General features: G+C 41.7%; 1 protein-coding gene across 4 annotated transcripts in view; it reads right to left on the bottom strand.

Annotated features, from left to right (window-relative positions):
• The window catches only part of usp2a (ubiquitin specific peptidase 2a), a 41,408-nt gene extending 17,751 nt beyond the window's left edge, over nucleotides 1-23,657 (bottom strand). Inside the window, exons 1-3 of one of the 4 annotated variants that reach the window (XM_070970525.1) lie at nucleotides 23,442-23,657; nucleotides 20,565-20,689; nucleotides 9,504-10,341 (exon numbers count right to left, since the gene is read on the bottom strand). In XM_070970525.1, coding sequence (XP_070826626.1) covers nucleotides 9,504-10,277 — 774 coding nt within the window. In that variant the 5' untranslated portion in view covers nucleotides 10,278-10,341; nucleotides 20,565-20,689; nucleotides 23,442-23,657. Of the gene's footprint in view, nucleotides 1-288; nucleotides 877-9,503; nucleotides 10,342-20,564; nucleotides 20,692-23,441 lie in introns of those variants that run through there. The other 3 variants (XM_070970524.1, XM_070970527.1, XM_070970526.1) reach the window with 3 other exon arrangements.
• Between the last annotated feature and the right edge of the window lie 4,250 nt (nucleotides 23,658-27,907).

Below are 27,907 nucleotides of genomic sequence, written 5' to 3'. Positions count from 1 at the left end.
ATACATTCACTCACATTCACATTCACACTCACACACACACACACACACACACACACACACACACACACACACACACACACACACCAATTTCACAATACGGAATGCCTACATGCCTCTTTTCATAGTTAATTCCAGACAGTTCACAAAGCATCTTAACTAGTACCCTGTGAGTACAGCGCTGCGTAATGATGCGATGTGGACATTAAATTGCAGGATTTCTCAATGGAGTTTGGCGTGACGCTCTCATTGAAGCAGATATAACGGACCGCCGTGGCCACTGTCTCTTACCTTGGCTTGGTTTATGAGAAGCCCTACGAAAGTTGACACCAGCACCGAGCCAGACATGCTGCCTTTTCTCCGCATCTCCTGCTTCAGAAACGGAAAAGCAGCGGCCGGCGGATCCTCAGGTACGGTCACCGTGTAGGACTGTCGCATGCTCGGCATGCTGGCGGGCGGATGAAGCCGATCGGTGCGAGTTATTCAGACGACAGCGATGGTTTCCTGAGCGCTCCTGCTCTGTGGTTGCTGAGCTGTTTTCTATTGCGGGGAGGCGAATTAGACGTTTCACTCCGTTTCTGATAGGCTCCCTGCCTGTTCTCATTCATTCATATAACGGCACCAACCTCACAGTCACAAATCACGCCGAGCAGTGGATCTGTGGCTTTCCCTTTAAATCACTCTGCTTACTAATAACCCTGTGGGACGCGATAAAGCGCAGGTGAAACGCAGCAAAAAGACAAAATAATGACAAAAGAACTATTGGCTGCTGTAACATTATACGCAGGTGCACGCAAAACGCCGGTCTAGTGACTCGAGTAGGTCTGTACACGGTAATAAATATGAGTTGTGTTGCCACTCCGTTTTACTGAACTGGACGTCCGCCCCCCTTGGCTCGGGTAAAAGTCGGCCTACAACAAACGTCAGCGACCGCCTCCAGCCGTGCTGTCTACGTCACAGTCCATCCCTCTCTACGCTGCTGTAACGACCTGAAGGACTAATGCTGTGGCCCAAGGAGACTGCTCATCTCCATAATGATCATGACAGAAAACTGTATGTGTTCCTGGCCGTGGCATATATGCCACAATACATTCCCCCAAATATGATGTAACAGCATGAAAATAGCTACCTGAATAACACACTGCTGTTTAAATGTGACAAATGAGCTTTGTATTTACTATTTGTATTTGTATTTAAGTCTAATTCAGTGGTTCTAAAATTACATTCTGCAGTCCTAAAAATGGTCTTTAATGAGGTTGTGGTGACTCATCAGCAACATAAACCATGGAAGTTGGTAATAATTGGTTTCATTCTGTCACAATAAGAGGATGGAGAGGAATGTCCGCTGCCATTCTAGTTTCCACCAGCATGGTGAACAGTTAGACTTGTCAAAGGGTAAAATCAACAGTAAAGATCCTTCATGCACAGTCTCTGGGAAAACATCAAATTGGGTTCATAGAGCTGCTTGATATCTTAGATATGCATTCATTGATTTATGGCCACTTTGGGACAATACAGACATATTATTACCCTTTCAGTTAATATGGCAGTTGTTAGCATACAGTAGCTTTAGTTGCACCCTCAGCAGTTATGGAACAGCTGCCTGCATTGCTGGAAAAGACATGATGAGAGCTGTGAGACTGATCCAACATATTAAAGTTGCCGGGTGGGAAACCAAAAAGTGAGCTGAAAGAAATGAAATGCTCTGTAAAGTCCGGGGGAACTTCCAAGTTGAGTGATAATTGTTTGTCATTTGATCCATTGTTAAAGATTCCTTCCATAAATGTATTATGACATCCATAAAAACTTTCTAATGTGTGTTTGTGGCTTTTGCAGAAAAAATATAATCACCACATTAAAATCCTCAAAATGGCACCAACTCCTCCCTCATTACTCCAAAATACATGAACATGCAAATATTTTTCATTTCACAAGTTGAACTGCTGGATACAGGATGTCTCCTACTTCTCTGTAAGCTCCATTCTCAGTGTATGTGCACCAAATATTCAAGTTAAGGAACAAGAAGAAAAGGAGGACTTAAATGTAACAATGAATCAGATGAGACACAATGTTAATATACAAGTGTTAAGTCTTTTCAATGGTTTCCTCAGAAATGAGTAGGAAGGAATAATAAGGAATAATGATTGAATTATAGCTGAAGGGACCTGAAATAATACTTCCAGACACTACTGAGGGACTCAACCACAACTGTTTTACAGGGTTTTCCTTTCAGTGCTAGAACAAATTCATCTCTCTCTCCAATTACAGCTTGTTGATTGCTAGAGAATTAAGAAGCAAAATTTGGAAAACATGCAGGCGTTGTGTCAGTGTTTTTTAATTCCATGACCACAGTCAGGTGATACACAAAAATGTGACAGACCCAGAAGCGTTTGGTGATATGCTGTTGTATCTATTTCAGGTAAATGAAAGATGTTTCAACATTTGGAACAGTCCATCTTAAAATGAGAAAACTGAGGAAATATGAGGTGTAGCACGTTATAGTGCTGGTGGTGGTTACGCAAGATTGTTGACTACAAGCACCTGATGACACTGTTGAAGGTCTTGATAACAGATGGTCTGAGACCAGGTATCGTAGCTGTTTTTTAGAGGTTTCCAAACTGATGCAGCTAATTAGTGAGCCAGACAACAGAATGTGCTGTGCCTCACCTCCCACTTACAGGCAGCATAGTTCAGGGTCACCAAAATACCAAACTGGCAAAACAGTACGCCAGCCCTGCTATCTGCTATGTCTTGTTATGAAAGTCAGCCTTTAGTTTCTTTTAGCTTAAAGTATCAGCTACTGACCATGTGGATGCAACATGCATTTCTGGACTTGTCTTCTGAGAAAGGACTGAAATACACAGTGGGTTTACAGTGTGGGTGATTTGAGCCGAATGCATGTGTAGAGTGAAAGAAGTGCAACATGTCCCCCATCTCATGACCCAGGCTCAAGCTTGTGTACACAACAAACAGCCAAGGAGCACATTCCATTACCAGGCTAAACGTGTGTGTGTTTGTCTGCATGTCTAAATCCTTGAGGTGGAAAACTACAATGTGAGAGAAGGGGGCAAAGAGTCAATGTTTATTTTCTGATATCTGATAGAAAGAGCTAAGCAGTCTGGAAAAAAAAATGGGACAAAGGCAGTCTCCGAGCATGTTATCTAGGAGAAGTCAGGGTACAATTATCTAGGGATAGCTGCTCTATTCCCTAAGCTAAATTAGGCACATTAGACTGACAATCTCTTAACTCAAGAGTTTAAATTTAACCTAGGTACAACACATTCTTTTGGAGGACAGTTGAAACAAACAGATCCGGGCCCTTATTTTACATTCCTACAAGATACATATGTAGTGTTCTTCAACTTGCTAGCACTGACGTTACATGCTGACATCACCTCATTCGTAGCATGCGGGTGAGTTTATGTGGGAGATCCATAGAGTTCCAGAACAGAACAAAGTCTTCTGTACGGTCACTTTAGAACTGGATACCAGACAGAATTCAATTAGACTAGGTGCTGATCGACTTATTATGAGGATGTGTCAGTCTACATCAGGGGTTTTCAAAGTCTGACAAAACGCACAAATCGAACTTCCATTGTTCTTTGCAAAATAATTATTACTCAACGTGCACTTCACAAGTTTTGTATTTATATATTTCATGACCAAAGTTCCCTAATTAGGTCAGGTGGTGATAATGGCAAATTTCCACTGATGATGAAGAGTATAGAAGTGATTGAAAGAGATATGAAGAAGATCTTGAGATAAGATTGTTTTGTCAAACTATCATTTTCAATGTAATAAATGAATTTAAGTGCTAGGTCGAGAGAAAACAAAATCCAGGGGTGACGGGGCTTCAGCTGTAGTAATGCAACCATTGTATCAGACTTGGGAGGTGAAGTGAAAGCTGACCCACAAAGCAAAGCTCTTGATTTACTGGTAAACCTCCATCAACCCTCTAGTACAGTTATGAGCTTTGGGTAGTGACCCAAAGTTGATGACATAAGTCCTAAGCTGTTGGCTAGACTCATTATGTACAAGTGGGTGGAGATTTCTGCAATTTGAGAGACACTCCTGGTTCTGCCACTATATCACTGACATTTTTTCAGGTTGTTCAGATGCCTGAGAACAAACTCTACCAAACACAAATATTACTAGCTGGCAGTTCAGGGACCTCAAGAAGTGCAGGACATCTGGCCTGTTGTACACCCTGCTGCCACCATGACCCTGACATGGATATGCAGCTAAAGCACTGCTGCTCTGTTCATTACAAGAATATTCTCATACTTAGTATGGAGAATGACACCAAGTTTTGATTTGTGGTCAGATTCCCAGTATTGATACTAGTCTATACATGGAATGGGTCCAGTATTCTGCTGTTTTTTGTAATGTTACAAAAGCTGCCCTGATATACGTGGCACACACTGTCCCTCACACCCTATCAAGCAGAACCATAACTCACACCCACTTAAGTAATGGCCCTTATTTGTCAGAGAACAAAGTAAAGCTCCAAATCACACCAGACCATTCTTTTTTTTTTAATCAAACCATAAGCTGTCTGACCAAGGTGGTGAACTGAGAGTCAGACAGTTGAAAAATACTGTTGACTCAACAGAAAGTCTAGACGCAAAGCCTGAGCAGAATAACCTGTAGCCGAGTCAAGACAGCTTTCACTCAGGCATGCCAGGCTGGCCTTGCTGTTCCTGTTTGCTTGTAGGAGGCAAAGGTTGACAGTCTTTAGACAGAGCTGGTTCTAAACTCAAGGTGAGGTAACACTGTTTCGTCTTTCAAGTTTATAAGTCACATATAGATCCTGAAAACTCAACAAGTGTGGACAGTAACAAACAGGGTTGGACTGAGTTTGAAGCCAGTAATTGGACATGCTGTAAACACTGTAGTCAGATTACCTACACCACTTTATTTGGAAGAAGAACTGAATGTGAATGAACCTGTAATGTTGCCAGTAATACGTCATTGCACAACCATGGCAAAGCTCGGGTAATAATTGTCCTCCTCTCTTCCAAATATGTTTGACAACCCTGAGAGTTCATTTACAGCCTGTATGATAATCTGAATGCTTATGTTTCTTCCACTGTTGGACCAGTAAGGCGTTTTCTTCTAAACTTGGTTGGCAAAGCATTGTTGTAAATCTTACACTTAGTAAAGACAGATATGCTTACATCATATGTTTTTTTTCTTCTAAGTGTCCTGGTCTGATTTGAATATCGTGTATGAAAAACAGGGAAATCAATAACAGTAGTCATGCTAACCAGCTTGTCTTACTCATAAACATGGCACAAGATGAACAGGACCATGTGGCACCAGCAGCTGCTATTTTTGTGTTGTCGGGCTGAGTTTACCTTGTTTTGCTAATGCTATTTCAAGACACCCTTCAACAGTGGCATAAGTGGGTTTAAACATTCGTATTACAAAACCTAGTATTGTAATATGAACTAGTTGTAATAGAGAACGGCTGTTGGGTTGGGCGATGTAGACAAATATATTGACTAATCAGTGATTGGCTGAGGTCATTGTGGTTGTTCTTTTGGTGTGTTTTTGTTAGTTTAGTCTGCTAATTTAATGAATGATCATGAAGTTAGCACACACCTGTGTGAATTTAGCAGCAGTTGTTGGGCTGACAGTTGGAAAATTGAGCATAACGCACAACACTATTCACTAATGATCCTGTAGGACTGCTTTTGTTACATTCAATTGGAAGAACTAGAACATCAGAAAAAAAGAGGCTGCACTGAACATGTTGAGTTTGGTATATGTGGATGGAAATCAGAGAATGCAAAGTCAATCGACAACCAAACTAACGCTGTGTTGAGCAAAACTTTGAGAGGAGAGTGAGGAAGTGATTATTGGTGGGTTGAAGGTGGAGTTTCATGGTCAATATCAATAATGGATAGAGTGTCTCCTTGCTGACTTTCCTCATGATCACCTCAAAAACAGAGCACCACTCATCACTCTTGCTGCTTGAAGGTATGTTTGCTGATAAGGAACTGCTGACTGAGAGCACCATGAATAGAGTTTATGTACTCGTACCATCATACAGTAAATTCATACAATCAAATGCAAATCAAGCTAGGGTTGCAGCTGATAATTATTTTCCCTATTAAAAAATCTATTGATTACTAATCTGATGAATGACTGATGAAAATGTCTAAACATGTAGCAGGATCTAGCAGCCAGTTAGCTTAGCTAAGCATAAAATCTGGAAACACTGGGAAACAGTTAGCCTGGCTGTATCTTAATGTAACAACAGATCATCTTCGCAGCACCTTTAAAACCCAACACGTTATTCTTAGTTGTTCAATCTGTGCAACTACTGAAGTCCAAAAACAATTTGCATGGCAAATACTGCTGCCATAAAATGATGATGATTAATTGATTACTTGATTAACAAAGTGACAAAATATTTTTTGCCAATCAACTAATAGTTAGGGGGCTGCACGGTGGCGCAGCAGGTAGTGTGCGTGCCTCACAGCAAGAAGGTTGCCGGTTTGATCCCCGGGTCAGGCGGGGCCCTTCTGTGTGAAGCTTGCATGTTCTTCCTGTGCATGCGTGGGTTCTCTCCGGGTACTCTGGTTTCCTCCCACAGACCAAAAACATGCTCATTAGGTTAATTGATGACTCTAAAATTGTCCGTAGGTGTGAGTGTGAGTGTGAATGTTTGTCTGTCTTTGCATGTGGCCCTGCAATCGGCTGGCGACCGGTTCAGGGTGTACCCCGCCTCTCGCCCATTGTAGCTGGGATAGGCTCCAGCCCCCCGCAACCCCGGAAGGGATAGGCGGTATAGATAATGAATGGATGGATGGAATTAATAGTTAGACTGTAATATTTTTTTTTTTTTAAATATAACACATTCTTCCTCTAACAAATTAAAAGGTGAATTCATTGGCAATAAAATGCACAATGTACCCTCACTTGGTCTGGTATGACAAGTAGCTTATGTTGGCTTCTGTTCAATCATGTTAGCTAGCAATGGTATAACTGAGTCATTTCAGTGACTTGAATACTTCTTCTCTAATTCTGCTACAGTTATACTAAATGTATAATAAACTAAATTGTCAGTTGGTTGCTGTTTAGTAAATGAGGCATAGCCTTGCTTCAACAGTCTAAATGTTCACCATTGCCATTATGAAAACATAGAACAATTTCAAACTCAGGACCCGGACTCAGGCTGGTTTCTGCAGGCTCTGGCTTTAAATGTTTATCAGTGCAGATGCTTAGCCCTGGGGGAAGAAGGTGATTAAATGTGCCTGAAGTGACAGAGGCCTGGGGTTAATTAACGGTAGAAAAAGCCCAGCTGGTGACATCCAGTTAAAGCCTTATATTCTCAGTCCATGCGTGATGGATAGGTGTTGATTACTTGTTAGGTTAGATGAGAATAGAAGTCCAGCTCAAGCTTGTGAAGTCTGCTGGAGGAAAGGGTCAGTTATACTTTATGGTGATGAAGTGATCTTCATCTTTGACTCAGGAGACCCAGGTTTCTGTAATGTGTAGGTCGTATTAGGTCATGTTAATCTATTTTTGTATTGATCACCTGGCTGATAAGAAAATGTACAGCAGGCTTTATTTTTCCCAGTAAAGCTCATGATGGCAGCAAGTAACCTGCCACAACACCAGTGAGTTAAAATTGGTAGACCTCACTTGAATCACTCATTCAAGTACATACAGCAAGTCCGAATATTTCATGAGATTTTTATGTTTTGTGTACTAATAATGCAATGTTTTCGGTTAGATGTTTGTTTTAAAGGCCCTGCACACCCATGATAAACAGGCACAGGTGATTTTAATGAATAGCTAATTGAACCTCTTCTCCGGGCTGTCTGGGTGTTTACTGTCACTTTGATGGGTGCATGGTGCTCGGTGGCCTCACATACGTAATTCCCAGTATTCTGGTACCCACTTTCAACTTGAGCAGGCCTGTAATTATCCAGAATAAGTGGAAACAGCTCTTTTTAAATGATACTGGTAGTGAAATTCCATGCTAGGGTCTAAGACTCTCTGAATGTTACCTAGCCAAATTGGCCCTGAACCTGTGTATCACTTGACAAAACAAACAACACAATAAGGTGCACATGGGCTGGACACAGAAATACCCATAAAGTAGTGTAACCTAGTTCAATATCCAATAATAAATTTAAAGCTTATAATGTTTGGCTTTTATTGAAAAAATGTAAGACAAGTGCTGAGCTGACTCTATGGTACATTTTGAGCAATTAGCTTTTGATGTGGTTGTTGAGGGCTGCAACAAATCATTAATTTTACTATCAATTATTTCATTTATATATAGAGATTAGTTGCTTTGTCAACATAATGTCAGAAAATAATGAATAATGCCTCTTACTTTCTTTCACAGAGCCAAACATGATTTGTCTGCCCCAAAAATGCCAAAGATATTTAATGTACCATAATATGAAACAGGGAAAATGAGCAGATTCTTACAAAGGAGATGCTTGAACTGACACATAGTTTACATTTATGCCCAAGGAACAATGCATAGACGACGCAAACATACATTTTCTGTTGATGTACTAAACAAATGAGTCTTCCTTTTGATGTTGTGACCAATCCTGTCAAAGTGAAAGACAGTGGAAGCTTGGGCTCATCACTTCAATATGACAAACATATGCACCATTCAATCTAATATTATATTGAACTTGTATTTGATCCTATGATTGAAAATAACAGTTAGAGAGCTTTTCATGGTTATAAGTACTTGATGTGCACTGAAAAACCCTTTCACGTAAAGATTTACAACAAATTTTCCCTAATTGTCTTTTCCACTCTTCCTCCTCCCTCCTATCCACTGCCCCCATCCTCCACTCTCCACATCCTCTTCCACTCATGTAAGTGGTTATCTGGACTAATCCTGAGGGGAAGTGGGTCAGTTGTGTTTTCTGACCTGCAAAGAGGAAGCTCAGGTCATTAAAACTGAGCTCAGAGACAAGGCTAGTGGCCTGAAGACCCAGCTCATCATAGCCAAGCAGTTACATCTGAGAGGTGTAAGCTGGCTAATTGCTGGGTTAGAAGGGGTCAGGTATCCATACTAAGAGCTCATTTGTCACATGACCATGGAACTACTTACGTACACTTGAATAACGACCTCCATTTTGTATATGATTGGTTATAGTACTACATCAGAAAGAAAAAAGACGTGTTGTTTTTTGTTTTTACTGAATAACTATCAAGGAACATGTTCAAGGCATCTCTGGTATATTACTGTGAACCAGGACATCAAGTGCATTGAAATTAATTTGAGCAACAGTGCCCCCATTTGGTAAAAAACAGCAGTGTCAGAAGCCACAAAGCATTATGGGACTTTACCATGTGTGTGAAACTAAAGAGATGACACCAGTGTGCCTCTGTGGGGATGACTGCAGCTGTGACTCTGTTCAGCCTTACTCAGCCTGGATATTGATCCCTCTGGAGCAGTACATCCTCAAAAAAAGCAGAAAGCTTCGAGCCAGCATGTGCAAGAACAGAGGATATTCTCTTACCGTGGAGTCCCTGGTGGGGGAGTTGGATAGCCCGTTACTGCTCGGCTCCCATGTCGAAGAGGTGTATGCTCTGCTGCTGCTGCTGAAGGCCTCCTGGGTGGAGCTCTGTGAAAGGGCCTCCTGAGTAGAGCTCCGCGACAGGCCTGAGTAGCCCGGGCGGGAGCTTGTGCCATATGAGTTGGCCACATCGCTGGTCCGACTGCGGTAGCTTCGCAGGGCACTGGTGGAAGAAGATGGGGTGGAGGGAGAGGAGGAGGTGTCACTGAGGCCCAGAGAGGCCAGATCCCTGCTCAAGTCACTCTGGGATACAGATTTTCGTCGGCTGAGCGAGATGCTGGAGGCCACCGGTGAAGAGGAGAGGTAGCTGGACTGGGCCGAGGACGAAGAGTATGAACTGTAGCCGGTGTAGGCCGATCCCCCACTCAGCCCCGACCCTCCATAGCTTTTGACGGGGGTTCTGCTGAGGCTCTCACTCCGGCGGTTGCTGCTGCTGCTCCCGAGGATGTCAGTGCGTGGGATGGTTCGGCCCCGGTCACGGTCGGGGTCTGAGGAGGTGCTGTAGTTGCGGCTGCGGGCGGTGGAGCTGCTCAGATAGCTGGAGGACGAGTAACCTGAGGAGGAGGTGGAGGAGGACGTGGGAGACTTGTAGGAGGACAGCCTGTCCCGCTCGCTATAGGAGCTAAGGCCCGGGGTCAGGGTGGAGCCGTAGGAGCTGTAGTGGCTGGTATAGGAGGGGCCAGAGTAGCGCTTGGCGGTGGAGGAGACGCGGGACATGCTGCTGCTGCTGCTGCTGGTTTCTCAGCCACAGGGAAGGAGAGCCTCTGGAAGACTGCATCGACTGCAGCCACAGCAAAGAGACACCAGTATTAGTTCATCAGCAACAATCAAATCAATACTTACACTCAATGTAGGCAGCAGTTAGGACATCATTTATCCTTGCTTCACTAAGCATTAATCTGCTTCTAAAGACACAATATGATTCAAGAATGTGCATCACTGACTACACAACTTCCACCTTTTGGGCATTACATCATGAAAACATCAAATCTAAAGTGATACATACTTGGCGTACCATGTAAAACATGAGCAAATACCAAACACTGACCCACACTGATATTCAGTGTCCTGTTATTTAAAGGATTTGAGCAGCATTTTTTTGATGTTTTAATCCCTTTACAAAAATGATACTCTCTGTCCATTACAACCCATTTTCAAAGCATGATATAGAGTTTCAGATTTGTCACTGTGTTTTCACAGACTTTCAGGCTGAAGGCAGCCATTTGCTTCTATTCGGTTATCAAAGTCAACTTACAACTACTTGAACCTTCTATCACTGAGAGAGTGAAGATCACATCTTAAACTGTCAACAAAGTTGATGCTATTTCTGAGTGGTACATAATGAGTCCTAAGTGGAAATTGATGTGAAATGTCTGCACTGTGTTCACCTACAAAGATAATGTAACTTTATCAAACTATAAAGCCACAATTTATTCTTACCAAGGCAACACCTAATAAGACACTGTGGCAGACAGTGTGCACACTCCCACATGCATCCACAGTCTTTCGTCTTTCAAATGTCTTTCAAAGCTAATGTTGCTTCCAGACAGATGCTGCTGGTTCCACTACAAAAACATTTTGTCCCATCTGGCAATAGTGTCCAAGTGTAACAATTCTATTAAAACTAAAAGTGTTTTCATCATGCCAAATCAGGCAAAAAAGTTATTATAAAATTATTACACAGAGAATGTGATTTACATCCTAAAAAGGTGCCTCTGAAAAAAGTTTATGTTGGTAAAACGACCTGGAAACTAAAACAATGCAGGAGTGGAATTCGATACGAGGATGTGAATTATCCCGTGGCACGTCACTTTCATGAATTCTCTCATAATGCCTCTGCTTTATGTTTTTTGGGAGTTGAATGTACTGAACCCTCTAAGGGACTTGGAACTGTACCCGGTGCTATACAGCTTAGAGGCCTTAATGAGGGCTTTGATATGAAAGTAATGTTAGAAAATGTTGTACTGCTGGATACAACTTTCTGTTCTGCAGGAATCTTTGTTGACAAGACCATTTGTGATGCAAAATTTATTATGCTTTGACATATTTTACTCAGTAAATGTTTTTCATGAACTTTTTTACTTGACATTTGTTTTAGATTTCAGATATTTTTTTACACTTCTGTGTTATGTCTCTGGATGAAATGCGATTTTATGTTTTCAAGATGAATATACATTTGTGACTATGTTTTCATATAATGTGTGTGTGTGTGTTGATGTTAATTGATGAAACCCCTGCCTGTGACAGACAATGTGGTATATTCTGTGTGTATTTGGAGTGTCTGAAGCTCTGACAAAGGACCTTGTGACTGAAAGCTTAACTTATAAATTGGGTGCAGTGGAAATGTTTTTGCTTTTTGCATCCAACACCCTCCTTGTTGTAGTAAGCCTAAACCAAAAGACCTAATGAGAGGTCTAAAGTTTCAAAAATCCATGGTTTGCAGAAACATACACTGACAACATTTATTCTGGGGATTGGGTGGAAACACACTGTGTATGGTGTCATTCTTCCCACTTGGACACCAGGGTGTATGTATGGTTGTATGTCTATGTAGGGCCCAGTGAAGAATCCTGCATGATGGTCTATTCTGCCTATCTACAGGCTATTACAGTGCATGGCTGGTAACCAAGACCTGAGGCCTCCAAGCATAGTAGAGAGATGCCTGTAACATGAATACTATATCATAACCCCACATCAAGCAGCTCTGAGGAGTGTGACATATCTGCACCAGCTAGCATGCTTACTGATATACCATTTAGGCATGATCTACTGCTCAAGGTAGGCACAACATCTTCTACTGGCCCTTTAAATCCAACTCACTTGGAAAACCCACTGGAACCACCTTCTCCTACCAACTCCAATTCCATCTAAAATTTTATTCAAGGAGATAGAAGTATGGAACAGAATCTCTCCCAACTATTTTGACATCTCAAATTGCAAATCCCCTCTCTCGCAGGGCACCACCCCATCCCTCCTCTGTCTTTCAGTGTAGTATGTGTGTCCCACGGCTAAAATGGGAGAGTCCAGCTGGGTGTTGGAGGTGAAGTCAGGCAAGGCAGCACAGTGTGTTCCTGCAGCGCCCGACGCAGAGAGAGGCTCTTGTTCACATGCACAGCAGTGTCTGAATAAATAAAAGTATCTGGTGTTGCTGATCCGTGTTGAGTTCAGTGAAAGAGGCTCCTATTTCTTTCATCTGTCTCTCTCCCCTCCTCCCTCTCTCTCTCACTGCTCTCCATCCTCTCTCACTCTCTCTCTTCCTCCTCGGCACCCTGCCTTCTCTCTGAGTACACCTACTTCTCCTCAGTGTAATTTTCCCTCCTTCTGGGTCTCTATCGCTTTCTCCCTCTGCATCTCTCTCTCTCTGTGACCACTGGACTATCAATAATTCAGCATATGGATCTGGAGCAGGCAGACAGGCAGCGAGATGGAGACAAGCCAACACACACTGCTGGCCAAAACACACAGAGGCAGGCCAGGCAGCTGTGGCCATTCACTTGAGTACTGCTAAGCCAGCCACACTAACAGCACCAAGAAGCTGGCCTTGCTTTAAGTCAGCCAGCTAAAGCCAGGCTTTGTTGAAGTATGAGGTTTGTTTCTTGAATTTGTGTCATTGTTCTATCATTTGGTGGAATGCAGATGGCACCATTAAAACAGAGTTCACCTGTTCTTTTCTGATGAGATAGTGCCTAGATCTGGATTTACTCTCTGCCACCACTTTCATCAGTTACAGAAAATGACCAGGTTTGCGCAATGTGGTGGGCAGCTAAACTGAGGTGGGATAAACAAGCGGTGTCATAGTTTGAGTCATCTATTTGTTGTCTTACAAGATGAGTAAGCCCCAAAACACACTTCTCTTTAAGACCGATGATCAATACCTCAATGAACAAATTCAGTTAACACTGAAGCCTGACAGGTGAATGAGTAGCTTTCTACATTGTAGGTCCCCTCACTGGTGAATGAAGGCACTTACACTCAACTGTGAGCTAAGCTGTGATACATAGTATTTTACTTTTGGCCACAACCTTACTAAATGAATGCAGAATCTACAGAAACCAATATAACTCTGTTGCAGATAGGATGGTTAAGCTATAAACCCTTTTAACAGTGCTCATACAGACCTAGTTTTACACTGAACGGAAGCAGTTTGAGCCAGCCACAGACTGAATTTAAAAATCCAACATTGCAATGGCGTAACGTCACAATGACCAGTGATGGTCAGTAGCTCATAGGCCTTGAACTGTTACTGTGACTGATGTGGTCCAACACAAATGCACAACCTTTCTTCCAAAATTCCAACAGTTTTAGATATTTCACATGACAGAGGGTGGGGCCCAGCTAAAAAAAAAGCAATGTCACATACTGACAGCGCCAATCAGGATTCAGCAATATTTAAATCAAAATGGGATGACTGCGGGGTTGTTTGCTTATGTTGCAACTGTCTATCAAGCCTGATCAAATCCACCTACACAGTCCTGGTAGTTTTTTGTTATCAAAGGGTAACATCACCATGATATTCTGCTAAAACACAGCATCTTTAAAAAAGCAACAGAGGAGTGAGGGGCAACATCTGTACATCTTGTGTTGTGTCAAGGGACACAGAGGAGACCATGGCAGTATTAAGCACAACTGGATACCACAGTCAAAGATGGTGCCCCTCCCTTCCTAGAGTCTTTGAGCACACAGAGTCCTTCTCCAGCCAGTGGCTTCAAGTCTTTGTACCAAATTGAAAGTAATTATTCAAATCAAAATGGAGATTCAGTAATTTCTCCCTCTATTTCTCCCTCTCCCTCTCTCTATCATCTCCTGATACCTCATGGAACTATGATTTCATAATAACTGTGGTCAAGACAAGCATTAGAGGACATGACCTGCTATTGTGACCTCAATACACTGAGTAACAATGTTGTAATTCAAGAGAGGAATTTCGTGTTTTGCAGTTAACATACTATGGTCATTCGAGCTGATAATTTGCTTACTGAACACTAAAGGAACACTAGCCAAGCAGCATTTTCAAAGCTTGCACCCGAATTTGGTTGTGCCAAAACTTATTCACCACCACAAATTCCCTTCACTAACAAAGCTGCAGCTGGTAAGACCACCACATCCTTATAATCACATGAGCTCAAACCTTCATTATTCAACTCCTCACACTGTGAAAACACATGGACTAAAAAAATGCGTCAGTGAAATTACAGTGAGAATCCTGGGTGATCATCAGAGTTGTGTTTTCTCTGAGAATACTGTCAGTAAGACCCGGTATATAAACATGGCTTTTCACTAAAGCAGTGACTCTCAAATGAACAGTTCCACAATACCCAATCATGACAAGTGTTGTCAAATGGACATCTGTGCTTTTCCTGTTTTTATTTGGGGCTCTTGTGATATTTCAGAACTCTCTAACCTTCAAATAAGGATAGCCTGTATGTCCTGCCTCATGCATGCACCTCTCTTTATTCCCACAGCTGTGTCACAATCAAGACCCAGAGCAGCTGAGTGAAACAAGCTTGGGCGAGCCTGGTGGGCGAGCTGGTAAGTTACGTGCAAACAGCAAGTCACACCGTGGGAGTAACACCACACATCATGAACACACAGGGTTTATAAGACGATAGCAAACTATGGATTTCACTTCTGAGAGGAGATGTCTCCACGGAAACAACAACACATGCACGGGCACGAGCACGCGCCACAAACACATACACACAAGTGCGCTGTGGCTACTCTGCATTTTCGGCCTCCCCTGAGGTTGTGCTTACCAGTAGTTACCATAGCTACCGTGGCAACAAGCTGCATGTTGTTTGTTTACTGCCGACGCATAAAGGCTTTAAAGGTAGCAGCATGACATATTCCACGCCAATTTATACTCATAATCAACGCTACAGACTAGTGGTTGCACTTAATGCTCTGTATTCCTTTACTTTGTTTAAAAAAAACACCATGGAAATTAAAAAAGGTCTGCCTAACAAACCCCTGTGCTGCTGGAAGATTATACAAAAGGATAGGAAAGAATACGAGAGGCCAGAGAGTTAAAGAATAGCAATGTGAAAACATTCTACTACTATGAAAGAGCTGGTGGGTCTGCCAAGCTTCTGCTAAATCTGTATTAAGAGAGCTGTCAACACAGTGGCAGAAGTGACTGCATGAGCGCAGTGGAAAACAAGATTTTAGCAGCTGACTGGTGGCAATCCTTGGCAAAGAGCTGGAGGGATGAGGTTTCACTTACTGGGCAGGTTTCAGGAAACCAAGCTAAAAACTTTTCAGGAACCTCACTTTCACTACCTGCGAATGGATTTAGGAGCAAACAGCAAATGATACACTAGCAATAATTCACACTGGTAGAACACCTGCTTTTCAACACACAGGTCTCCTGTCCATTCATAACGTGTAAATCATCAATCAGAGCTCACCTGGGGGTCACTGATGATGTCACTCACATTTGATTTTAAAGGTGCACTATTCAGCATTTTAATTATAAGAACGGAATTAATGACTATGTGGAATATAAACAGGGTTGCCTGTAGTGACCGTAAACCCTGGCAGTTCCAATCAGCTAAACATGTCAATGCCTTTCAGGCCATTGTTTTGGTTTTATGGCTTGCACCTTCAATGTTCTGGTTCACTCTCACTGCTTTCATCAACCTATTGAATACTGGACTTTCGCTAGGTGTTTAGCATGTGGCAAAAACAAATGACCTTTAATTTAAAGGATCTACCTGTGCGTAGTACAAAATATGGCAAGCATAACAGGAACCCTAAATACAGCTGCAAGTTTTCTGAGAGTAAATCTAACAGGAAGATTTATATGGTAGGTGCAACACTTTTTGTTCATGTTGAAAATAAAACTCATGTTTTTATGACCATCGTCTTTTTCATTATTTAAATGTGGACACTGGGGAAGATCATCAGAATTTCTAATGACTTGAATTGTGACTCGCCTGATCAATTACTTGACTGGTTTAGAGCAGGGACTCAATTGACTTGCTTGATTCTCACCACAGTAATATGGGACTTGCTTGAGACTTGAAGGCTAAGATTTGGGGCTTGCTCCCACCTCTGATAAATTTATACAGACTTTTCAAAGACCCATGTATTGCGAATTCCTTGTTAATCATGATTGGGCCCATGACCTCACTGAAATGTGCTTCTGTTGATCATCGATTATTGTCATGAGTCAGTGTGTCAGATCTCTAACAGTACATACTGTCCTCCCAGGTCTCCCCTCGGAATATTACAGAGCAGAGGCAATCTTAAGTGCGATAGGAGAGTGTGTGTGATGACGCAGGATGCCACAGCCGCTGTGCCCTGGGGTGACATGGCATGAATGTAACATCAGCGAGGATGGTCTCTGGTGAGTTCAAGTAAGAGTATGTGCATCTGTGAGTGTGTGGAGAAGCGCTACTACATTACAGTAAATGTTAGCTCAATCACAGCTGAGTCAGTGTAGCTTTGAGGCTTGTAGTGTGATACATCATCAGAATTAATTGCCATTGGTGTCACTTCTTTACTTCGTCTTGCATCCAAACCTCTCACTACAGACGTCTCAATAAGGCTGATCAAATTCCACTCCTTTCTTTACTGTGTTCTACTGTGTTGTCTCAGTCTGCTAACGCTCCTTTACAACAGCCTAAAGTACATGCATTGCGTGAATATGTGAGTGAAAATGAAAATGTATTAATATGAAAAATGATTTGTGGGCACAACATCATTGGCAAAATACACAAATTGCATAAGCACCACCTCTAATTCTCTCTCATTATTTGTGAGGGACAAAGCTCTACTATGCGGACTGGCTGTTTCTGTAGTTCAACTACAGAACAACTCCAACATGTCTTCTCTAGTAAAACCATCAGCTCACTGCTTCATGTCAGTTTCAGTTGGAACCTCCCAATTAAACCTTTGTTCTTATCATATCAATAAGTTAAGCTGATCAACATAATAAGTTCATTAAGGTGTGCCAAAGTCAGTTGGCTCCACCTGTCATACTTAATCCACATTGCACATCTTGTGCTGGTATGTGTGTTTGATAATGGACACATTATCAAACAGTTCAGAACTCACTCTGATTGCTGGTTTTCAGGCCTTCTCTATGACACCTTAAAAACATTCTACTGCAACCATCACCACAATATAAATCAAACAAACAACAAACAAACAAACACTTGCCAACAGGAAAAACCCAACAGGAAGTAGTCACGTTGATCTCATATGGAATAACTTTAGCAATCAAACTAGGGGATATTAAGAGGTCTCTGAGATGGGTTTGGCTTGGTCCTACAGGACAGCTATATATACTCTGAAATGTGAGCAGATAAGTGACTGCTGATGTCTGTGAGGGCCACACTGACGCCTCTGCCCTCCCTGTCTGCCCATTACAACTAGTTGCCAAGCTGTTTCATATTGAAACTAGGCTTGACTACTTGGCTATTCAGACAAGCCATAGTTGGACCCGCTCCAGCCTTCCCTAGCAACTAGTTGGATACTACTCAACACTTATGTTTTCCCCTCAGCCAAGTCAGTGTGTGGCAGTACAAAGCTGTATATAACACAGTACATACAGATAGATACGAAAAAAAGGAAATGAACCGGAGGAATGCACAGTGCTGCCACAAGAATACATAGAGTGCTAAATAAAACAAAGAAGAGTGGTGATAAAAATATCTGCTTGATAAAAATACTGTGATTGAATAAAGACACTGAATATCCAGCATTTAGCTTTTCCTAATCCTCAAGCAGTGTCATCCAAAGCTCAGACTGTAACAGCTCTGTCACCTTCCATTTTCCATCCTTGAACATGGATCCTCAAACTCTCAAAAACACTTCATGCCCCACATATACTGCACTGAAAGGCTGCTACTGAAGAAAAAACATACATTTTCTGCCACAAAAGAATTCACAACCAACATAATCAAGCATCTATGATGTGAAAACCTGGAGAGGAGCAGCCAATCAGCATTTATCATTACCACCATCTGTTGGCAGCTCACAGGAGAGGCTATAAAAGCAGCAGTGACCTCAGAGTGGACTGACTCTGCAGGACGCAGTGATTGATGCTCCAGCCTCCACAGCTGACTGGCATAATTCTTTATTCATTGAGCTAATCATTTGGTCAATTAGATACCATTATTATTTGAAACACCTTTCAATCTCTGCCATTCCACTAAGTGAAGCTGTTTGTCACTCAGTGGAATGCACAGAAGTGATTAGTGGGTAAAGCATTAATTCACACTGGTGGAGCAGTTTCACTTTTCAACACACATGCTTCCCATCTATTCTCAAAGAGTCAACCACTACCAGCACCGTATCTCACCTGGGGGTCAACGATGTCACTGACTTTTGATTGTAAAGACTTGATCTACAAATTTATACTGTTACTGACATTTTTAGGGATGCACCAATACCGATACAAGTATGGGATAATGGGTGTGATATTGTGCTCATGTGCTTGTAATTACAAACATAAGCATACTCTGGTAAAACCGCACCTGATACCACTTTCAGGCAACATGGCATTAACCTCTTGTCAGTTGAACAGGTTGCTGGAGGAGGAGCAATGTCAGCACTTTGGAGATATTTTAGGATAATTGATGATGACAAAAGTAGAGCAGAGTGCAAATTATGCTATGCTAAAATGTCAAGAGGAGCAGTGAAAAGCTTTTAACAAGCAATTCGATAAAATAGCTAAAGAACCGACACAACGCAGAGTTCAAGGAGTTTGCTAACGCTAGCAGCAGGAAACAGAGACAACCAGCTTTGCAGCAAACACTGACAACCTGTTCAACGCTGTGGATAATACAGGAATTGGTCATCTTCTCAGTGTACTGAAGCCAAGATATGAGAGTCCCAGCCACCACTATATCTGAGAAAAGATTACCAAACAGTCTCCAAATGGAGCTGAAGTGGGCTTTGGAAATATTTGGGTCTGAATTTGAGCTTCCTCCCTGCCAATCTCACCACTTACCAGTGGTGCCTGATCTGAGGTAAAGTGTGCGTGTGTTTGTGTATGTATCGCATGTTAGAACTGTAGTGGTATTATTAAGATCTGATATCGGTACTCCATATCAGCAAATAGCCAAATGTAAGTACAGTGGTATCGGTGACTCTCTAGACATTTTTATACAATGATATCCATTACAAAACATATGTCACACATTGCACCTTTTTTTCTGTTGGTTCACTTTTGGATTGACTTTAAAATGTTCCTCTTGACATAAAAGGCACTACATGGTCTGTATCTAAAAAAGAATTGTTGTGCCCAGTGGCCTCTAAGAGAAGCTTGAGATCATTAGAACAGGGTGCCAAAGTCAAGGCTGAAGACTAAAGATGATAGTGGTTTTGCTGTTGTGCTTCTTAAATCCCCCCCATAGTCTTAGAGAAGCCACATCAGTGCAAATCTTTATAAAGCTCCTTGAAACCTATTTGTTTTTGTTGTCATGATTTGTTTTCAAATCCAGCAGATAAACTGGTCCCCATTAGAAATCTGAAAATGTAACCATCACTGTATTATATAACAGATACACTGCATGGTAGGTTTGGTGTCTAATGCAGTGGATAATCTGCGTGTGCAAACAAAACTGTTGGATGATGTTTTCCCATTTGCTTTTTTTAAATGATATTGGCACCATCAAAGCCTTTTAACAGTGTAAGCTGCAATCTAAACGTCCTATTAGTGTCATAGTCTAAATGTCTGCATAGCAGTAAACTGAGAAGGAACTGACGTGCAGCATCACCTTTCCAGTTTAGTCACTTCTGTGAGTCACTGGTAAGCTGAGAGAACACAACACATAACTTATTTGTATAACTTTTACTGACTCTGAAAGCGACTAGTCAGTTCTGCTGTGACACATCTGAACCATGCAGTCAGTGATGTAAAACTGGAATGCACTATGAACTACATGTACTGAAGGATACTTCAGAGTTCATGCCGTCAACAGGGACAGCTTCTGTTTGTGTGTGTGTGTGTGTGTGTGTGTGTGTGTGTGTGTGTGTGTATGTGTGTGAAGAAGTTACCTTCCGTACTTGTGGCAGTGTGTGTCAATCCCCACAGACTGTGATGGCTCTGGGGCAGCTCATTCTACTGTTGCTACCCCACAGTGTACACATACACACACATAGGTTTGTGACACTGATCACTCCTGGGGAAACACACAGACACGTTGCATGACATATTCCACTCAACACTCAGGAAAAAACAGCAGCATTAAAAACGTTTTATCTTTTTCAGGTGACTCAGGAATTTTTTTAGAGCTGCGTAATCTGAAACAGGCAAATGCATAAAGTATCACTAGATCACATGCTGTCAGACACTGCTATCAAGCAATCGAGTTGCGCAGAGGCAAGCAAACGCTCCTTGTGACAAATATCATATTGCCTATAGGCCTATAAATTGACAAAGATCGCAGAAATGAATGTCTCTGTGATCTGTTTTGGGCTTTCTCTCCCAGCAAACTGTTTCAGAGACGTTCAGCATGAAGTGAGCATACAGGCCATCTGGTAACACATTCTCCAGATGTCATGTCCAACCATTAAAGATTGATGATGCATCCTTCAGTATTATCAAATCCGGAAAAGTTGCTCAATTCTAAAGCTCAGGTAAAGAGAAAATGGAGAGGTTGACTCCATCTTGCACAACTTCTTTAAGTGGCCGTTGTAGTACTTGTTCATATTTCGCCATCACAACCAGCTACTATACATATTTTCATTATCCAATGCAAACTTCACATATATTAGCCCTACCCCAGAGAGTTGTTTTAAGTTCTTCGATTCGTGCGAGAAAAATCCCAAACTTTCTGAAACGCTATCCCCTGTCCTCTACCATTGTCTCCTTGGGAAGACTGTAACCTACAGCTGAGCAAACAGCCCAAACCATAGGCATTCAACTGAGAAGCAGGTACCTAAAAGAAGAAAAGGGAGGAAGAGTGGCGGTTAAGTTGGATTGTAAGAGGCTCACCCTTGTTGCTCTGAGCGGCCAGGCCAATAGACAGAAAGCAATGGGGTGCTACTTGGGAGGCTGTGGCCCCAGAGTGTGAGAGGATAGTATGAGCACAGCGATCCAGAATGCCACAGATCAAGTTACAGAGCCGGTAAATATAGCAGACGCCTATGACCTCTACAGGTCACTCAGCACCCAGTTGCATTCCAATTTGCTCTTAAAGGACTAGCATTAAGGCTTTTTATGAGCCACGATGAGTGAGCGTCAAGTCCAGTACACTGCTTTAGCCTGTGGATTGGTTTCTTTCACAGAAATTAAAATTTGAAATGAATGGCAAGCTTCATCAGATCATGATTCATCCACAGGCTTCTATGAGCTCCTCCAGTCATACTGCCACTGCAGAGCAAATGGCATATAAACTGTATAGATCCCAGACTGTCATACTAAGTAATATGCTGATGGTCAGTTGCTCTAAAAATTTCCACATCGCAAAGTGAAATTTGTCATCAGATTTAACGCTGATGATTTTAACTGTATTTCAGCTTTAAATGTTCAATGTAATTTTCATTTCTTCTAAATTAAAGTCATAGTCTACCTTGTCTGCCTTATTCTGGCCACCAGGGAATGAAATTAGTACCTGCCAAACACAGGGGTGTGGGTTTTGTTTTGTTTGTTTTTTTAAAGCAGTTTTTAAGTTAAAAATATTTACGGATAAAATGGCGTATTCCATGTTGCTACTGTATAGACTGTAGAAGAGGAAGACAGGAACAGTGGCCTGTAGAAATGTTCAGTGACAGTGGCAGGTGAGAAAAATCTTAATTTCAGAACCTGCTGCCCACACGTGTATATAATGTAATACTGGTGTATGAAAAAAAAAAAAAAAAGATTAGCACCAAATCGAGAATAAGATTTCTTAGCCCCGGAAAGCAGCTGACGTATGTGAGCAAGACAATGGAAAAAGACAGAAGTGGTGCCGTGGTGGACGGTCTCTGTGAGGGGTGTAGCATTACATGTCAGCGGGAGGAGATGGGACGACTCTGGCACAGAAGCCATAGTTGAGTCACTGCAGTGCGGCCGTTTGTACATGGTTCTTACCACACTGATATGAGGCAAATATCAATGTATAACAGAGATTCGTATTCGGGCATGTGAATATATCCCACCTGTGGTTAGATAACCGCGAGCAGGGCCAGGAGCGTCGCTGGCTAATGAAAGAGGGGCAGCTTTGACAGCACTGTCGCTGAAGGGGGCGGAGAGGAAAGAGCGGAAAACTTACGCCCCCCCAAGTCCCTTGGACTGGGGGACCGCCAAGTAAATAGTTAATATAACGTTTATTAAGTAGCATGGCTGGTTAGTTCGTCTGTGTAGCCTTGGTGAACGCCACGTATCGGTTAATTTATCAGCCATGTCGCTAGCTAACTCAAGAGTGGCTGTAACCAGGACAGCAGCGGTGTAACGCCAGTGTGTTCAGGGACCACCGCGCTGATCTGTACGGTGTGACTGAACTGTGCCAAACCATGCACATTTCATGGCTGATAATATAGCGAGGACCTTTAAACTTACGAGGGCACCATTCCGCTCTCAGGCACAGCTATATATCAGATAGAATAAGTAAGACTTAATTCGTCAAAAGCAGAACTTTATCTGGGTTCAGCTGTTATTCTTCCCCCAGAACAGGCTGCAGGACAGTTTATGTACCTGCCTTAAAACTTGACATTATTCAGAAATGAAGAGCTGTGTCGCAGTCATATTTTATGCCGAACATTTTAACATTTTGGCTCATTGTAACTTCTAAACTGTTCAATGGCTATTGTAAAGGAACGAGAAGCAAAGCTACGTGATATTTCCAGAGTTTACTGGGAGTTTGGCCTGTGCTTCTGTGCACAGGAGAGATCAGCACCTTCACTATCCGGGTTATGGTGGTGTAAGGTAGCTAGTTAACTGCATTCACTCACCTCACAGTTGGAAGTCATCCCGATCCAAACGGGCAGCGAAACGCCCCCCGAAAGTATCTTTATGGCTGGTTTGTGCTGCTTTTTAGACCATAACTTAAGTTGCTGTGAAGAATGACCGGTAGTGTTGGATAGAAGACTACTCCGCCATGGGCTTTAATCAAGACTACGCTGGTATTCAGCCATATCTTCAATCCCTTTGCAGTTGTAGAGTTCAGCAACCAAGTAACGGTTCTTTTCGCTTTAACGGTGACGTCAGTCCGGTAACAGAACTGGTTTCTGATTGGTTTATACCTCGGCGTTAGCGTCACCAGCCATCACAACGAACCGCCTCCTACACCGTCGTCATGGGGATGAACGTAAACATCAGAGATTTCTTTCATTGAAAAAATGCTACGTTCAAGCATTATGGGAAAGATGGCACTTGTTTCCAACAATCGTTATTTTCGACTCAGCTTTGAAGTCGTTGGTCTAAGTGCCACCAGGCCACCTATTCAGCTGTTCAGTGAACATTTCAGTGGTAAATACTACTAACAAATAAAGCTTGTTCCACCCAATGCATGTACATGTTTTCACTGAGCAACTGTTAAAAAACAATGCATACTAATGCAACTTCAGTCAGATCTGAGGTGCCAAATTTTTTTTGTTTATTTATTTATTATTTATTCTACCAATAAGCTTTGTTCTGATTTTGAAAGCAACTAAAATTGTCATCAAATACTATAATGATATGCACTGTGTAAAAATAAAGATTTCATGATCCAAATATTGCTATTTTTTTTTTACACTAACAGATGAACAATATTAATACATGGATTTTTCAGTGAAGTAAGCAAGTAAAAAATAAAGAGTGAATATGGAATAAGTACCTCCTAGCACATAGAAAATTGCTGATTTGTTGCCATCAGAGTGCAGTTACATGTTTTACGTATGCTACATTGCTGCTAAAATGTTCTTCTTCTTCTTAGAAGACTTTGAAAATCTTATCATTTTTGTGATGTTCTGAATGTCTACTAATTCAAGACCAAAAAAAAAATCGTGTTTAATAAACATCCATCCATCCATTTTCTATGCCGCTTATCCCTTTCGGGGTTGTGGGGGGGCTGGAGCCTATCTCAGCTGTCAACGGGCGGGAGGCGGGGTACATCCTGGACCAGTCGCCAGCCGATCGCAGGGCAACATATATACACAAACAGCCATTCACGCTCACACTCACACCGAGGGGCAATTTAGAGTCACCAATTGACCTAATGAGCATGTTTTTGGTCTGTGGGAGGAAGCCGGAGTACCCGAAGAGAACCTACGCATGCACGGGAAGAACATGCAAACTTCACACAGACCTGGGAATCGAACCGGTGACCTACTTACTGTGAGGCACGCGCACTACCGGCTGCGCCACCGTGCAGCCCTTCATAAACATTTTGTATTATTTTGACATTAACTCATATGCAGTGATGTTACTGTGCTCAGCGTGACTTTTAATTCAATGATACTCAAATGCTCTCTAAAAATATATTTTGGTAGAGGTCTACTGATGGATGCCTGGGGTAAATGCTGAAGGAGATCTCTGAAAAGACCATGTCTGACAGTGGATCTTTTGTGTATTCCAAGTCACAGCATTCAGGGAGTCACTCATGCTGGAGTGTGCATGCATCTGCATCAAAGTGAAAGAGTCATAAAATCATACTGCAGTGTAACTGTAAGTACCTCACAAAACATCCGGACCCCTAAAATGGTTCCAAAGCTGCTTCTGAGAGTGAAACAAACACACTCAGTCACACAGTGAGGAGGGAGACTGCAATTTATTACCGCTCAGTGACACATCTTCTCTACATATACTAATACAAGAAAGATGATTCATTCTGTTCCATTTAATACTTCATATAGGTTCCTACAAAAACGTATTATGCTTTAATTGCCACAGATTATGAACAGTCCTGTGTTACATATAGTTGAGTGAACTGTTTAGCTTAAATACTGGTGTATAAGTCTAAGCGGGGATGAAACCTGCACATTTAGTCCAACTTAAATCTATAACACTACAATCAAAGGCAAATATAACCATCTGAGATCCTCATGAGCTCTGGTGCACTACTTTTAGTAGCAGATGACGACTCAAGGTGTGTATTTATTGAGAGTAGCAAGTATCTATTTAGTTTCACAGGTTTCCATTCAAACAGGATGTGCTGTACTGAAGCTGCCAGATGTCTAGCATTATGTGTTAAGTACTTATCTAAGCAAAGGAAATATGGAGCCTTTCAATGAATGAATTATCTCCATTTCAGCAGGCAAGCCTTAATCTGAGAGAGAAGTGTTGCATTTTTTAAAAAGGTCTGATGTCAGTGTAGCACATTTCTGAGAGGTTGTGCAGTATCTCAACTCAACTTTCAACTTCTCATTTGCTCAGCTTCTAACAATATGAGTGTTGAGGACTAGAGAGGGAGTCAGTGGGTTGTACGAAATAAGAAAAGTTCCAAAAGTCCTTTTCAGGATGTATTTTCATTACATCAGTTAATGATTTCCTACATTTTTAAACATGACTTTTGACACCCCCAAATGATCCCTTTGAAGCAAGTTTGATATTTTTTGGAAAAATGCTTCTTCTCTGTCTTTCCATGAGTGCACCTCTGAAGCTCACTACTAAGTGTACAGACAGCAGGTTCTACTTTTGTGGGGGTCATGTGTCAAACTAGTTCAAAGTGGAGAGTCCAGCACATAACCCCCTGTTAAACTGCACCATGTCATATTTACACTTCACTCTTTTGCAAGGAATGAACAAAGACATAACATGTTAAGTAGTGCGCTAACAGATTTAGTTCATCCTTGGACAGAGACAAGCTAGCTGCTTCCCTGTGTTTCCAGTCTTAATGCTAAGCTAGCCATCCCCTGGCTGTTGTTTGATGATTAGCTTACAAACATGAAAATAGCATCAATCTTTTCATGTTATTCTCAGCAAGAAAACATTTAAGCTTATTTCCCAAAATGACCAAGTGCAGTATTCCTTAAAATTCATTTCTGGATTATGAATGAAAGCGGTGAAAGAAATTAGAGTGATTGTGGTGGTGGCAGCAGCAAATCGAGAGTTTAACAACAAGCGAGCCTCATTTTACTCAAGCTAAAAAATTCAACATATGCAGTGGTTTTAATGCATTACGAGCTATTGAGGCTACTGCTGGTGGAATTATTTTCTCTGCCTCTACGTAGACTGTTTCCCTGTAAAACTGAACGGTGAATAAAAGGTGGCTCTAGAAGGCCTCACAGTATGATTCTGTGGAAGCGATACCGGTCGGTAAGAGCAACAAAGCAAAAAGCAACAGAATGACCAAATAAAACCCACACAGTGCCAATAGATGTTAAAGGGTGTTAGGGTGTTTCTTTAACAGTCCTGAGAATCTCTTTTCATATCTAGCTTGTTACTATGAGAGATGAGGTGCTACTTTATACGTTGTTAGTTTTTGGATTTGTTGGTTCTGTCTGACTTGAAGCCCCTGGCTTCCAGGGGTTTCAGTTGGTTTCAGAAAGTGTACCAATCAGAATGTCATTAAAATCTGATGACATTTGGGGTTACTTGTTTATTTTGCCAGGTTGATGGGAATTAAATCTGATCAAACCACTTTCATACACTAATGATAAAGCAGATTAGCAGAGTTTTTGTTCAACTCTTGGTAAATAATATAGAAATAATACAACCTAAGATCAAGTTTTTAGGGCTTTGAGGACAGCAAAATGGCTTTTGCCTTACATGTTGGACAGTAAGCAACAGACACAATAATAACATGATAAATACTGTTCTTAAATAAACAAAATCTGGATGAACTCAACGGGTAAACAATAAATTTCCATCAAGACAAATATTTTTCTTGGACTTGATGTAAAACAAGGTTCCATCATGTTGATTATTCCACAAATCTAAGCAGGCATAGTGACCACTCTCCTCACAAACACATTAAGTCAATAAATAACATGCATACCAAAAATCATCCACCCTGCGAACAATTACATACCACATGTTCTCACTTTTAACAAATCTCACACTGATTAGCGCAGATACTATGACTCAATACTTTGAAAGTTGGTGCCAGCACTGCACAGCTGCCCCTCTCTGTGCTGGTCTCTATGGCTGTGGTTCATGCTATGCTAACATTTAATCAGCACTACTGTGCTAGAATGGAAAACAGGTCCCGGTATTGTTACTTTGTTCATCTAACCTGCTGTGTGTCAGTGCTACACCTTCATTCCACCTGCCTAGTCTTTTTATATCACACCTTCTTGTATTCAAGTATAGCAGTTGTGTTATAAAATAAATCTGGTACATTATAATAGTGAGGAGGGAAATATTGTGGCAATTACATACTAGATATATAGATACGTTTGGAGGGTAAAAACACTTTTAAAAAGAGGCTGTAGCACACAGAGCTGAGTTTTCTATCAGCAGTGGATGAACTGAGTACAGCTCAAACAGACATTTG

The sequence above is a fragment of the Chaetodon trifascialis genome, chromosome 9, assembly GCF_039877785.1.
Source record: "Chaetodon trifascialis isolate fChaTrf1 chromosome 9, fChaTrf1.hap1, whole genome shotgun sequence".
In the NCBI taxonomy this organism is placed as follows: domain Eukaryota; kingdom Metazoa; phylum Chordata; class Actinopteri; order Chaetodontiformes; family Chaetodontidae; genus Chaetodon; species Chaetodon trifascialis.
Note: the sequence above shows the minus strand (reverse complement) of the source record. Positions and strands in the feature narration are given on the sequence as shown.